At 56.2% G+C, this 13,654-nt stretch overlaps 2 protein-coding genes across 2 annotated transcripts; both read left to right on the top strand.

Moving 5' to 3' along the window:
- The first annotated feature begins 158 nt into the window (after positions 1 to 158).
- On the top strand, positions 159 to 4,045 carry RPUSD1 (RNA pseudouridine synthase domain containing 1). The gene is made up of 6 exons (XM_034065790.1): positions 159 to 350; positions 511 to 702; positions 775 to 898; positions 1,023 to 1,125; positions 1,204 to 1,305; positions 1,577 to 4,045. Exons 2-6 carry the CDS (start codon positions 521 to 523, stop codon positions 1,972 to 1,974), a joined length of 909 nt encoding a protein of 302 aa, XP_033921681.1. The 5' UTR covers positions 159 to 350; positions 511 to 520; the 3' UTR covers positions 1,975 to 4,045.
- A 1,694-nt stretch (positions 4,046 to 5,739) lies between these two features.
- On the top strand, positions 5,740 to 13,171 carry LOC106023365 (mesothelin-like protein). Its single transcript, XM_034065779.1, has 17 exons — positions 5,740 to 5,768; positions 6,084 to 6,266; positions 6,560 to 6,591; positions 6,964 to 7,013; positions 7,477 to 7,597; positions 7,706 to 7,791; positions 8,296 to 8,422; positions 8,504 to 8,694; positions 8,793 to 8,883; positions 8,974 to 9,118; positions 9,605 to 9,783; positions 9,953 to 10,108; positions 10,244 to 10,377; positions 10,631 to 10,764; positions 10,881 to 10,981; positions 11,061 to 11,946; positions 12,511 to 13,171. Exons 2-17 carry the CDS (start codon positions 6,206 to 6,208, stop codon positions 12,591 to 12,593), a joined length of 2,577 nt encoding a protein of 858 aa, XP_033921670.1. The 5' UTR covers positions 5,740 to 5,768; positions 6,084 to 6,205; the 3' UTR covers positions 12,594 to 13,171.
- Positions 13,172 to 13,654: the final 483 nt, after the last annotated feature.

The following is a 13,654-nucleotide window of genomic DNA, read 5'->3' as shown; positions in this document are numbered from 1 at the left end:
TTGGATGCGACGCGCGGTCCGGGGCCGGTGACGGCGCCGCCCAGCGGTGGAGGGGATGTAGCCGCCGAGCGCCGCTCCCGGCGGACGGCGCTGCAGGAAGGGAGGGACCGGGACGGGAACGGGAACCGGGATCGGGGCCGGGGCTCAGCTCCGGGGCTCAGCTCCGGCCCCTCCACCGTGTTCCGTGTCCCCTTCGTGATTGCGGCTCGGCCCCGGCGGGCGGCGGTGGGAGCCGCTTGGGCCGAGCCCCGCAGCCGGGCTGGACCGGCCCAAGCATCGGGCGGCGGCGGGGCCTCCACGTGGGGCACCGGGACGGGTGCGGGACCGGGACGGCTGGGGCACGGGCACCGGTAAGGCACGGGCACCGTGCGGTGGAGCCCGGTACTGCTCGGGGAGCCATGCGGTGTGACCCCGCGGTACCGGTTCACTTCCAGCCCTACCGGGGTGCAGGTACTGCCCCATCGCGGGGTGCACAGGCTCTTCCCACCCCGCTCATCCTGATTCCCGCAGGGCGCCGGCCATGGAGCCGGGCAGCATCGACAACCTGTGCATCCTGTACCAGAGCTCTGACTTCATCGTGGTCAACAAGCACTGGGACATCCGCATCGACAGCAAGATGTGGTACGAGACCCTGACGCTGCAGAGCCAGCTCAAGTACCGCTTCCCCGAGCTGGCCGACCCCGACACCTACTACGGCTTCAGGTGAGCAGCCAGGCCTGGAGCAGGCTCCTTCCTGCCCATGGGATGCTTCTGCACCTCCCGTCTCCTCCCCAGGTTCTGCCACCAGCTCGACTTCTCCACCAGTGGGGCTCTGTGTGTTGCACTCAACAAGGCAGCAGCAGGAAGTGCCTACAAGTGCTTTAAGGACCGGCTGGTGACCAAAGCCTATCTCGCCTTGGTAAGCCCATGATGCCGAGTCCTGCTTCTGGACTTGGTGTGGTTACATTGGGGCTTGGCCTCTGCTGCTTGTCCTGGTGATGGGTGACAGGGCTCAGTCTGCCAACCCTCTTCCTGCCCTGCAGGTCAGGGGCCACGTCAGCCAGAGCCGGATGACGATCAGCTATGCCATCGGGAAGAACACCACCGAGGGCATGACCCACATGATGTGCATCGATGGGACGGAGGGTGAGCAGCTCCCACGCCCTGCCTGCACTGCCCAGGCCACGCAGGGGGTGAGCTGACTCCCATCTGCATCCACTGCAGGCTGTGAGAACCCCAAGCCTTGCCAGTCGGAGCTGATCGTGCTGGAGCACGGGTCCTACAGCGGAGACCCCGTAACCAAAGTGCTGCTGCAGCCGCTTACAGGTAGGAGGTTGGGGTTGGGGACAGGGGAGGCTGAGGTCCCAAGGGCTCCATGGGGCTTCCTTGTCCTCAACAGCACAAGGTGCTGAGGTTGGGCAGGCAGAGATGCTGCATGTGCAGCCTTGGACCTTGGTGTGGGTGCATGGTGCGAAGTGAAGCCTAGAAAGGGTCAGAGGGTTCAAACAGGGATAAGTGCCATTTGGTGCGTTATCACCACTGCATCCTCAAGGAGGGATTCAGGCATAACCCGTGTCCATGGTTCCTTTCCCCTTAGGGCGCACTCATCAGCTCCGGGTTCATTGCAGCGCCATCGGCCACCCCATTGTGGGGGACTTCACCTACAGCCACAGGAAGGACAGCAGTCCCTATAGGATGATGCTCCACGCTTACTACCTGCGCATCCCCACCGGCAAGGAGCTCATTGAGGTCTGCGCCCCTGACCCCTTCATCACCGCAATGGACAGCAACTGGGTGCCCCAGAGCATCATTCACCGGCTGGATGAGACCATCCAAGAGCTGAAGGACAAGGTGGTGCAGAAGGAGGAAGAGGAAAGGCAGGAAGCCGTGCTCGGTGGTGGGGAACAGGAGGCACTGAGTGAAGCCAAGAGCCCAGAGACAGAGGAGCAGCGAGCCCAGTGTGAGCAGTGGTTGGCCGAGTGGGCACTGGAGTGAGCACAAACCATCACATCCAGCCCAATGCTCCATTTCTATCCCAGTGGGTCCCTGCGGAGCCCAGCGCTGACTCCATGCCTGCACTTCCTGTATCCATGGCTTCCCTCACTTCTGGGGCTGGGATTAGGCAGATCTTAGCAGTGATTAGCAGTTTTTAACATACACATCATCCATGTGGCCATTGGATGCCCCTTTCCTCACTGTGGGCCTCAGCAGCAGAGTCAGTGTGTCATGTACCAGCTTAGAGTGACCCAAAAGCTTTATGTCCTCACCCCAGGGCTCAGACACAGCCAGGGCAGCAGGGATGCTGCCTTTGCCATGAGGATGATGGACACGTCCGCAAACCCTCAGTGCCAGGATGGCAAAGCAAAGGGAGGGCAGCACACACCTGGGGCAGCCTGGGTGTTGTGTCATTGATTCTCAGGATGGTTTGGGTTGAAGGGACCTTAAAGCCCATCCAGCTCCAACCCCTTCCACTGGAGCAGCTGCTCCAAGCCCCTGTGTCCAACCTGGCCTTGAGCACTGCCAGGGATGGGGCAGCCACAGCTTCTCTGGGCACCCTGTGCCAGCGCCTCAGCACCCTCACAGGGAACAGCTTCTGCCTAAGAGCTCAGCTCAGTCTCCCCTCGGGCAGGTTCAAGCCATTCCCCTTATCCCTCACTCCCATTCCTTTCACCCCTGCCTGCTGTGCTCACTGGACACAGCGAGGTGGGAGGTGGGAGATCAGGAGGCTGAAGTGCAGCCTGGGGCTCCAGCAGCCCCATGGATCCTGGGGACAGTTGATCCAAAGGGATTTTAATCTTTTTTCCAGGTTTCTATGAGAATAATCTCGTCTTTTAGTGGTTCTGGAGTATGGGCGGCCTCAAGAATGAGCAGTTTCAGTACCTCTGTGGTCAGGGAGCCAGCAGCCCAAAGCTTTTATAATAGATATTATTACTGTACTAGCATTGCCTTTTCCCAGCACCCACTCTTATCCTGGGTGGGGATGTAACCCCTGCAGACACAGGTTAGAAGCCCCAAACCCCTTCTTGCTTTACCCAAGCAAGGGGGAATAAGCATCATGTCTTGGTCCCATTGTCCCTCTTCAGTTTGGGAAGGCTCTGGAGCAGCCAAGGAAGTGGTTGAAGCTGCAGAAGGCTGTGGGCTGATGGGAAGAGTGGGAAGGAGCAATGAGGAGAGCTGGGGAGGGATGGAGGTGGCTGGAGCCCATTGCACCCAGAGCACCCATCCCTGGGGTGCCCTGCACTGAGCCACCACATCAGGATGTGCTGCAGTCCCTGTCATCCCACAAGCCCTATCCTGTATCCAATGTACCTACAGTGGTTTCCCATCTTATTCCTACCCTGAGGGGCAATAAACCGGCACAGCCCTCTCCTTGTGGGTCACCAAAGCCCCATGGGGTATTGCATTGTATTGCAGGGACCACAGGCTTGTGAGCTGGTGGCAGCGGGCTTGAAGGGGTTGGAGGAGCAGGAAATCCATCTCCTTCCTCGCAGGCCCCATCTCTGCCCATCCCATCTTCCTGGAATGGCCAGGGAGGGGTGAGGCAGGTCCTGAAGCTGTAAATCAACAGCATGAACCTGTTTGCCAAAGAATGACCATGGGTGACGTGCACCAGAGCACCTGAACAGTTAGGGGTGAGGTTTGCATCAGAGGTGGGACACAGCCTCCTCTTCCCTAGTGTGGGAATGGTCCCTGCAATGCAATGGGGGACACATCCAGGACAAGGCAAAGGGATGCTGGGGACCAGCAATGCTGGGGGCTGGCACCCACTGCTCACCCCATGCACCCTGCACCACCCATCAGCCTTCATGCACTGCACTTTTACCCAATGCTGCAGAAACCAGAGATCAATACCTGTTTTCCTTACCCCGCAGAGAGGCGTATTCCAGGATCCCTTCCCTGGGTACCATGTCACATCCAGTCCTCTGCCATCACTGCATCCTCTGTGGATCCACTCACACATGTGACCTGGGGGTTGTGATGGGGCTGTGTGTTGTGATGTTCTGTACAGCTTGCAGTAACCCTTATGTCTTACAATAACCCTTGTGTTGCACCCTGTGTAGTAAACCATTACTGTGGTTCGCCCTCTGGTCTCTCAATCTGTACCATTGCTGCAGCGGGGCTGGGGGCTTTCAGGAATGAGCCTGAACTGGTCCAGCAGGACCAGCCCATGGGCTCCAACCCGGCCAACCTGTTGTGTGAGCACCGATGCTCATCCTCACCCTGCTGAAGTTCACCTGGATGAAACCACAGGGATTCTCTATGCAAAACCCCTCCTGCATTCAGTAACACAACCAAGGATGTCCAAGCCTGGGGCCTTCCCTGTTTCCCACCATGTCCAACACTTGGGATTGTCCCCAGCCAAGGAGCAGAGGCAGGAGAAACCCCCCAGTTTGGGAACACCACAGCTTTCCATGGCAAACAGGTGTGGGAACAGCCCTGGGGTTGCTGGTGTTTAGGGGGTGCAGAGGGAAAGCTGCCACCATGCATGGTTTCTATATAACTCTTGTACATCAATGGCCAGTCCTTAGGTTGGAGCAGCTGGAAAAGGAATTATTTATAAGGAAAAATAAATATTTATAAGGATCTTATAAGAATACACTTATAAATACAATATTTATGGGAATTTTTATAAGGAAAAATAAGACCCAAAGGAGTTATTTACAGTCTTCAGGTTGTGGGATACAAGATCACAAACCCAACAAGAGCAGGGAAGAGGCTGGTTAAGAGAAAGGAGATGTGGTTGGAGCCCATCACCGACATGGGGAAGGGGCCTGGGGAAGAGATGCTTCCCTGTGTGTCCAGCTTTGGGCTCGATGCTCCTGTGCCTGCATTGCCTGAGGCTGTTTCAAGGCCAATTTCAAGCTGTGTGGGGACGTGATGGAGGCAGTGGACTCCAACCTCTGTCCAGTGAGCCTGCGGCGAGGGCTGTGTCCCTCATAGCAAACAAGCTCCTCTCATTTCCCTGCTCCAACAGGAACTGTTTTTACAGCAAATCCCTCCAAAATAGCAACCAGAAACAGCCGCAGGCATTGGCTGAACCCTGGTGCTGCAGGACCGGTTGTACAGTGGGGAACCGGGATGGGGACAGCATCAGGGAATGGCCAACCTGAATGACTGATGCCCTCAAACCTATCCAAGTGGGCTTAGGGCATCCCCAGGGTGAGCAGCAGCCAGATGGCCACTGCCAACTGCTCTCATCCTTCCTTATTCCCTGGATAACATGTTTTTCCTGGGATACCTACTCAGATAACATTTGCTGCCGCAGAACAATGGGATTTTCCGGGTTTCCATCCCACAGCCTGGGAAAGCCTTTGCTTCCTTTCTTTTAGGCCCTTCCTTCTTCATGGCATGTGCCAGGTGGTGTTTCGGGTCTGCAACTGCAGGGAGGAAGCTGTAAAAAGGGAACAGGATTGTGCATGGTCAAGGCAACAAAGGATGGGTATGAGTGGAAAAGCCTCCCTGAAGGGTGCTGAGCCCATCACTGGGGACTCGGGTCTACATCCTGCTCAGCTGACAAACACACCCCTGGAGAGCTCAAAGCATTCACTACCATGGGGGGGTCTCTGTCCCCACCACAGAAACCCTGAAACCAGAGGATTTACCCCAAAATGACCCTTTCCAGACAAAGCAAAAACCCCAACACGAAACCAGGGGAGGAAGCAGCTTTACAAAACAGTGTTGAGAAACTGCCCTGTCACACCCCGTTTGGAGAGCAACATCCCCACCCCGCAGCAGATAAGTGCTGTGAGCACCTGCCCTTGGGAGCAGAGCGGCTCCGGAGGCCAACGGTGGGATATAGGGAACAATGAGCCTTAATGGAGGAGTTACTTGGATCATCTTGGAAGGGCAATACCCTATTTCACCGGGCAGCTCCAGAAGCAGAAGGGATTAATTTCCTATGGGGGTTGGATACAGGGGGGGGCAGCCTGCGGGTGTCCTGCACTGGGTTTCTCCCAGCCTGTGCTGATGTGGATGCAGGAGGATGCTGTCCCTGCAGGATGCAGGGGGGAGCTGGGCTATGGGTGTCAGAGAGGACAGTTTATGGTGGAGCTTCTTTTAACCATAGTAATGGATGGATTTCAACTCTGGTTTCTGCTGTACAGGGGTAAAACCCTTCCGTGGACTGCAGGGGTTTGTGCCAGCACCGGAGCTTTGGATCTGCAGGACCCCAGCACCATCCCGGAGCTGGGACACGGCTCCTGTTTGTTCTGTGCTCATCCCATCCATGCCAAGGAGGAAGCCCCAGCACAGCAGCATGGCACAGGCAGCCTCCGCTCTCTGCTTCCGTGAGTTCCACCTTGTACCCCTAAATCCAACCCTGCCCCAGGGCCCCATCCCACCCCCGGCATCAGGGATGCTCCTCTTCATCCCCATCCCGCTTGGCTCTGGCGTTCCCTGCTCTCTGCCTCCTGTTCCCATCAGTATCCGCAGGCAGTGGGAGGCTGCTCCCTGCATCATATTCCTCAGCATCCACTGAATACTATTAAATGGATGCAGAAAAGACCCATCCCAGAGCAGCCCCCATTTGCCCATAGCTCCGTTCATGGGTGGTTTATAACCCACTTCTGCTTCATTGCAGGTTTCTCTGCAGACCTCGTGCAAGCAGCACTGGTGAGTCACTGCTTTGCCATAACCTCACAGCAGAACCATCACCTCCCCGCTGGCCCCATAAGGAACCTGTGACCCTGTCCCACCCCATCCCTTGCTCACCCACTGCTCTGCTCCTAAACCAAGGGCTGGACCCCAAACCTGATGTGTACCCCCCTTCAGCTTCAAGGAAGCAGGCACAGACCCACTGCTGAAGGGTCCCCACTCCATGGTGCCTTTTGTCCCCATGCAGAACCCAGGGCAGCTTTGGGGCTGCTGCAGTTCTCAGCTGCTTATGGCTTGTGGGCAGCAGCCACCGGCCGGGTCAGGTCCCTTTCCCTGTGTTTAATAACCCCTTGTTCCCATTCCTGAGCATTCCTTTATCCTCCTCCCCAGGCTGCCCTGATCATCGGAGCCGTCCTGTGTGCCCCTGAGCAGCACACAGAGTGAGTACCAGCCACAACAGGGGCTCTTATGACCTGGGGAGCACAGGCAGTGGGGCTGGCAGGGGGGATGCTGCTTTCCTCCCCTATCTCCTGCACAGATTTACAGCCTCATGCAGCAGGTTCTGGGCTGGGATCCGAGCTCCTGTAGTACAAACACACCGAGAGTTCCCTTTCCTTGTGGGACTGACGCAGACACAACAGGAGCCTCCCCCAGATCCTGGCTCTGCTGGTTCCTCTCTCATCCAGCCACAGGGATGGGCAGCCTCATTCCTGCAGGACATCCCCTTTGGCACCACCCAATGCTGGCTTTAGGGGCTGTTTTCATGACACCCCAAGTTATTCCTACTCACATCACACAGTGGTCAGGGTGAAGGGGGATTTCCAATGGGAATGAGCAGGTTTATCCTCTATGGGGCATTGGGAGCTAAAGTGATGGTGAATGGAACCTTGTCCCCCAACGCAGCCTCTCAGCCTCACTCCTACAAGGTTTTCCATGCATCCTGGACAATGATCTCCCTGCTGCCAACATCGTTGCCTTTGCCGAGGGGCTGCAGAACAGAACAGCAGAGCTGAGCAGTGCCCAGGTGAGCAGGGGCAGAAAGGGGGGGCTGTGAACCCCATGGATCCCAATGGGGAGCCGGGGCGAAGGGGTTCCCATCCCGCTGGCACTGACACTGCATTGTCCCTGGCAGCTCTCATGCCTGGCCAGGCTGCTCACTGCCAGGAAGCTGACAGCTGATTTCAGCAGGTACCCGCCCGACCTGCTGCTCTTCTTTGAGTGAGTATCGAGGGCGGCACAGGGCTGGTGCCACATCACGGCATCCAGCGGGGCCCCGTGTCCTGGTTTCAGGCCCCGTGTCCTGGTTTCGGACCCAGGGTGTGTGGGAGCTGTGTGTGGGAGAGGGGCATGACTGGAATCTCCTGCATCAGATCCATGCTGGGCACTTCCAGCCCTGCAGACACCCCCGGTCCTCTCCTCACTGAGGTTGGGGCTATGCAGCCCATAACATGGGGTGTATGGGGTTGGGAAACCCCCTCCAGACGTACTCCCCAGCATAAGAAGGACCCTCTGGCCCTGTGCCACTCAGCACCTTGTTGCTCCAAATGGAGCACCAGTGTAAAACTGATTCCAAAAGCAACATGAGAATCATGGAATAGTTTGGGATGGAAAGGACCATAGGATCATCCAGTTCCAATCCCCTCTGCCCAATGATCTCCCACCTGAACAAGAGGAGCCCTTCGCCCCATTCCTCCCCCCAGCACTGACTCTTGCTCCCCACAGCTTGTCCGAGGTTCATAATGGGACCTGTGAAGCATTTTATGCCCATGCTTCCCATGGGAACCTGGAGCTGCTTCCCAAGGGCTCAGCACAGCGCTTGGGGCTGCTCCATGGGGCTCTGGCCTGCCTGGTGAGTGGGGACAAGGGGGGGGGTGTCAGGGTCCTGCCCCCTCACCAGGCATTGGTACAAGGGGCTCTTTGTCTCTCGCAGGGGGTGAGGAGCAGGAGCCTGAGCCCAGAGCAGCTCAGCAGCCTCGGGGCCCTGGTTTGTGACATGGAGCCAGAGACCATCACAGCCTCTGATCCCAGTATCCTGGAGAACCTGAAGCTCTGCTCAGCACTGACGGGAGCCCAGAGGGATGCTCTCAATGCCGTGCTCCTCAGCGGGCACACAGCGTATGGGTGAGGAGCCTTCATGTGCTCTCATAGGCTTGGGTGATGGGCACAGGGGTGGCACATCCATGAGGATGCTGAGCTGCTCCTTCTCCCCATGGCCACAGGGATCCATCAAGCTGGGATCTACAGACTCTGCAGAACCTGGGCCTGCTGGTGCTGGCTCTGAACCAGACCATGCTGAGCTTGGTGCCCCAGGTAAAACCCCTCCTGGAGACCATAGGGCAAGCTGCCCATCAGCCAGCTCAGTGCTGGGGCTATGGGACCAGCACCTCTGCCCCCCTGCAGGCAGCACGGGAGGCTTTCGGCAGGAGCATCGCAGCTGCATATGGCAAACAGGGACGTTCCCAAAAGGAGAAGTCCCTGAATCTCCTCAGGGCCTTCGCAGCAGCATCGGATTCATCACATCCCAGGATGAGGCGGAGCGCAGACCGTGAGCGTTTCCCTTTGCTCTTGGGAGGGAAAAGTGGCCCCAGGGAGGGGATGGGACCAGGCTGAAAGCTGTGGGATTCCCATAAAGGAGGTGGGGAGATGGGATAACACAGTGTGGGGTTTGCCCTTACCTGGGAGCAGGAATATGGCAGCAGCAGCTGGGGAGGGGATGGATCGGGGGCAAAACTTCCAAGCAAGGGTAACACCAGGATGCTGCAAGGCTGAAGGATGCTCCTGTGCATGACATAGGAAAGGATTCACCTCACCTGGGCATCTTTAGTTGCCTTTAATAGAGCAAAGCACATGGAATAACATTAGGTAATGAAAGTGACTTAGGCATCTACTTGGGTTGAGGACTCAGGGGATGGGAGGATGAGTTGCAGGGAATTCCCTGTTCATTCACTGGAGCTCTTCCAAGGGCTCCGCAGGACCAGAGCCAGGCAGGAAGAGGGGAAACATCAGCCTGATGCCCTCTCCCTGCCCACAGACTGCCTGTCTGAGCCCATCACCGCCAGCACCATCTTTGACCCCATCTTATTTGACTACACCAGCGAGCAGTTTGACCTGTGCCTGAGCAATGAGTTTCTGAAGGAGAACCTGAAGCTTGTGATGGATCAGCCGTACCCCACAGACTACCTCCAGGTTATAAAGAAGAAGCTGGATCAGGTGATGGTGACACAGAGCAGGAGCCCCCATTAGTGTGGGCAAACCCCGCTGTGGGAACCAGCATCACCAGGTGCAGGGATGAAGGTGCCCAAGCGGGTCCCTGCATCCATTTCCTCCTCCTTTCCCCTTCCCTGACCCTCTTCTCTGCCCCACTGGCCTGGTCCCACAGATCTACCCCTCGGGCATCCCGGATGAGCAGCTGAGGCTGCTGGGACAGCTGTCCCAGCAGTACTCAGCAGAGGAGATCAGTCGGTGGATGGTGACATCCAGTGACACGCTCTCAATCCTGCTCAAAGCCTCAGATGGGAAGTGGAGCATCCTCCAGGTAAACCCATGGCAGCAGCAGGTGCTGGGGAACCCATATCAGGACTGCTCAGTGCCCAAGCCCAGCGTGGTGGGTTTGTAACGCACACAATTCCATTGGGAGCATCTTCCTTCCCTCCTGAACTGTGTTTCCCAGGTCCAGCATCTCCTCAGCAGGTTCCTGTCCCTGGGGGGCATCTTGACTGGCCCTTTGCTTCAGCAAATTGGGGGAGAAAACCTGTGTAGTCTGCAGTATAAGCAGATCCAGCAGATAGATCCAGAAGCAATCAGGTAAGCCAGTGGCAGGCATGCTTTTCAGCCTACAGGGCCCCTGGAGCCTAAAAGGAAGCAAGCAGTGGGATGGCAGACCCTTATCTCCATGCAGGCAGTGTGGTGGGATGGCCATGTCCTCCTTCAACTCCTGCCCAAGCCACCAGCACCACAAGCAGGGACACATCACTCATCTCCTCCAGCCAACTAAAGGGATTTAGCTGTGATTTAGGGCCATGCCACTGGCTCTAACCTATACCCATCCCTTCCCCAGGACCGCTGGACAACTGAACATCAGTTCCTGCTTTCAACCCAAGAAGAACCTACTCTACAGAAAGGCCAAGGTGGCCTTTGCTAACCTGGTTGGCACCCCCAAGACCTATTACTGCAGGATTTGGCCATACCTGGGTAGGTGTTTGAGCCTTCATCCTCCTTCCTGACGTTGGGCATCTCTTCCTTGGTTATTGGGGTTTAGCATTAGGAGTTTTTGCATATTTAGAGGTGCCCCATGTGCTTTCTTTAAGGTGGAGCTCCATCAAAGGACCTGAAAGCCTTGGCTGAAGCCGGCACTGCCATAGACATGGACATCAACACCTTCCTTGCCCTGAATCCCAGAGCGCTGCAGGTAGATCCCTGGAGCACTGCTGCTCTTGTCCATGCTGCTGAGCAGGGAAGGTGAGGATGAGCATTGCTGTACATTGCAGAACCTCAGTGTCACGGATGTGAAGGATCTGCTCGGGCAAAACCTCCCCCAGCTGAAGGCAGCTGAAAACAAGACCTCAGTGAGGCTCTGGGTGAAGAGACAGTCCCAGCGGGAGCTGGACTGTGTCCTGGGAATCGGCCTCACCGGGGGGCTGGTGGAGCCCAGTCCCACAGGGACAGCCCCCCCTCCTCACCCCACCACCTTGGCCGGTATCACCCCCACAGCCACTGTCCCCACTGCTATTGCCATTAGCAGCCACTCTCCCACTAACCCAAGCACCAGCAAGGCCCCCATCCTCAGTGCCACCACCACAGCCCCTGGTGCCGCCTCCACCTCCCACGCTGCTCTGACCACCAGCCCCATTGTGCCATCCTCCAGCCACGGGCCTGCTCCCACCCTCCTCACCACCATCCTTACCATTGTCAACACCAACTCCACCTCTCCCAGCTCCCTCCCACCCCCTGCTCTCACCCTGGGGGCCACCACCAGCACTGGTGCTGTCACTAACCTCAGCACCAGCACCCCACTGGTGTCCATGAACTCCTCAGCATTAGGGGGCATCCCCCATCCCAGTCCTGTTACTGGTAGCACCGTCACCCCAAGCACTCACAATGCTCCCAGCATCCTTGTTGCTAACTCCACCTCTGCACCCACTGGCACAGAACTAAGCTTCCCTCCCCAAAAGTCCACCCTGACTCCCAACTCCACCATCTCCGCCTCCTCAACGACCGAGACAACACCATCAGCTTGCAAGACCAATGGTCCCACAGCATCTCCCAGCTCCTCTTCCACCACCAGTAACGACACTACTAAAACAACACCCGCAGGTGGACCAGGGTCACCGAGACCAACAGCCGATGGATACATCAACATGACACCTGTACCTGGTAAGGTGTGAAGGTTTGGAGTTGGGAAGGACTTAGGATCTGTTGGCCATGTAGAAGTCCTCATGGACAAGCAGGAGCTGATCCAGCTTGTTCCTGGCCAGGTTTGATACTGGTGTGCTGCTGTCCACAAGTAACCCTGGCTAGGCAGGCAGCCACATCTCCATGGGGCATTACAGCCCTGGAGCTGGCTGCCTCTGAGCCTGTGGGATCTCATGTCTGGCAAGGTGCACCTTAAGGTAGCTCATCACCTCCCCTAAAGTGCTCCACAGAAAGCTGGAGTAATTCCATTGATGCCAATGCACTGGGGTGCTGTGCACCAGGCAAGGATGTAGCCTTGTTGTTTCTGAGTAGCTTGAATGACTCAGATTTACTCCTGCTTTACACTGGTGAAAGTAGGAGACTCAGTCCTGCTGACTACTCACACCCAGGTGACATTTATAGCTGGGGTGCAGGTCAGTGCCTGAGGCACAGGTAAGGGCTCTGGGATACCTGAATCCCAAAGCCCCACAGCTCACACATGCCATTTACCTGGATAATCCAATTCTTTCTGTGTCCTCCACCTAGGATCAGGATCCAGGCTCTCCTCTTGCCTAGTGTATGTGCTGACTATCATCGTGGGAAGCTCCCTGCTGCAAGGGCTCCTCTGACACTGCCACCTCCAGCACCACACTCACGGGATCCCTCCTTCAATATTCACCACCCCACTAAACAATGGTGCTGGCAAATTCCCTGCTGGAAAGCAGAATCCCAGGAAAGGAATTTTGCCCTTTGGATACCAGCACAGAATTTGCTTATTATTTTGAGGCTGGGCAGGGAAAGGAGGACATTTCTCCAGTCCAAAGCAGTCCAATGGGTACTTACTAGCTAGTTGCTCTGTGTAATACAGTCACCAGCAATACTGACTGGTCTGACAATGCAGTGGTGCTGACAGCAGGCCCCGTTCCACCAGCTTTACTGGCACTGAGTGGTATTTTACTTCTAAGCAGTCCTCTGGGCTCTACTGAAAGAGTGGGACAACTCAGGGATCTGAGTTCCTGGCCATTGCAAAGGAAGCAGAATATGGCCTAGCAATGATCCACTAAAAGGTATTTATCTTGTTTCATGAACTCCTGAGACGTTTTGACCAGTTCAAACCACACAAACTCTCCTTTGAGGGATGAGTAACTGAAGACAGTTTCTTGATTACTTGATTCAATGCTATGTAATAAAATATCAACCTTTTTTTCCCCCTAATCCAATGTGTTCTTTGATGTGTTTTGTGCTTTGTGGTGAAGTTTTTCTACTTGGCTTAAATTGAAACAGTTTTCACTTCTCTTGCTCTTTCTTCATTATCTTAGTGTCTCCTCCTCCAACAGCTCTTCTACAAGAGCATGTTTCTCCCTCCAACTTGCAGATCTTCCATTCAGTAACTTCATTCTCCTTGGGCTGAGGAGGTTCTTGCACAGCCTTTGTTGAGGGTGACTCAAAGCACAGAGAAACAACTCAAGGTTTCCATCAGGACATCAATGCTGTTACAAACACAGAGTGTTTCTTACACCAAGCTCTCTCCCACGCGAGCTAGTGCCCAGCACCACGGGATGCAGGCAGTGGGAAGTTGCCACCCAGTGGCCTGCAGTGAAGGACAAACAAGCTTCTCCTCAACCATTTATGATGTCTTTGCAGGCAGGCTCTCCTCCTGGGGGAAAAGTGGGATTTCAGGGGCTGGATA

Source organism: Melopsittacus undulatus, chromosome 8 (assembly GCF_012275295.1).
Source record: "Melopsittacus undulatus isolate bMelUnd1 chromosome 8, bMelUnd1.mat.Z, whole genome shotgun sequence".
NCBI lineage: Eukaryota > Metazoa > Chordata > Aves > Psittaciformes > Psittaculidae > Melopsittacus > Melopsittacus undulatus.
This window is presented reverse-complemented; position numbering and strand designations above follow the sequence as displayed.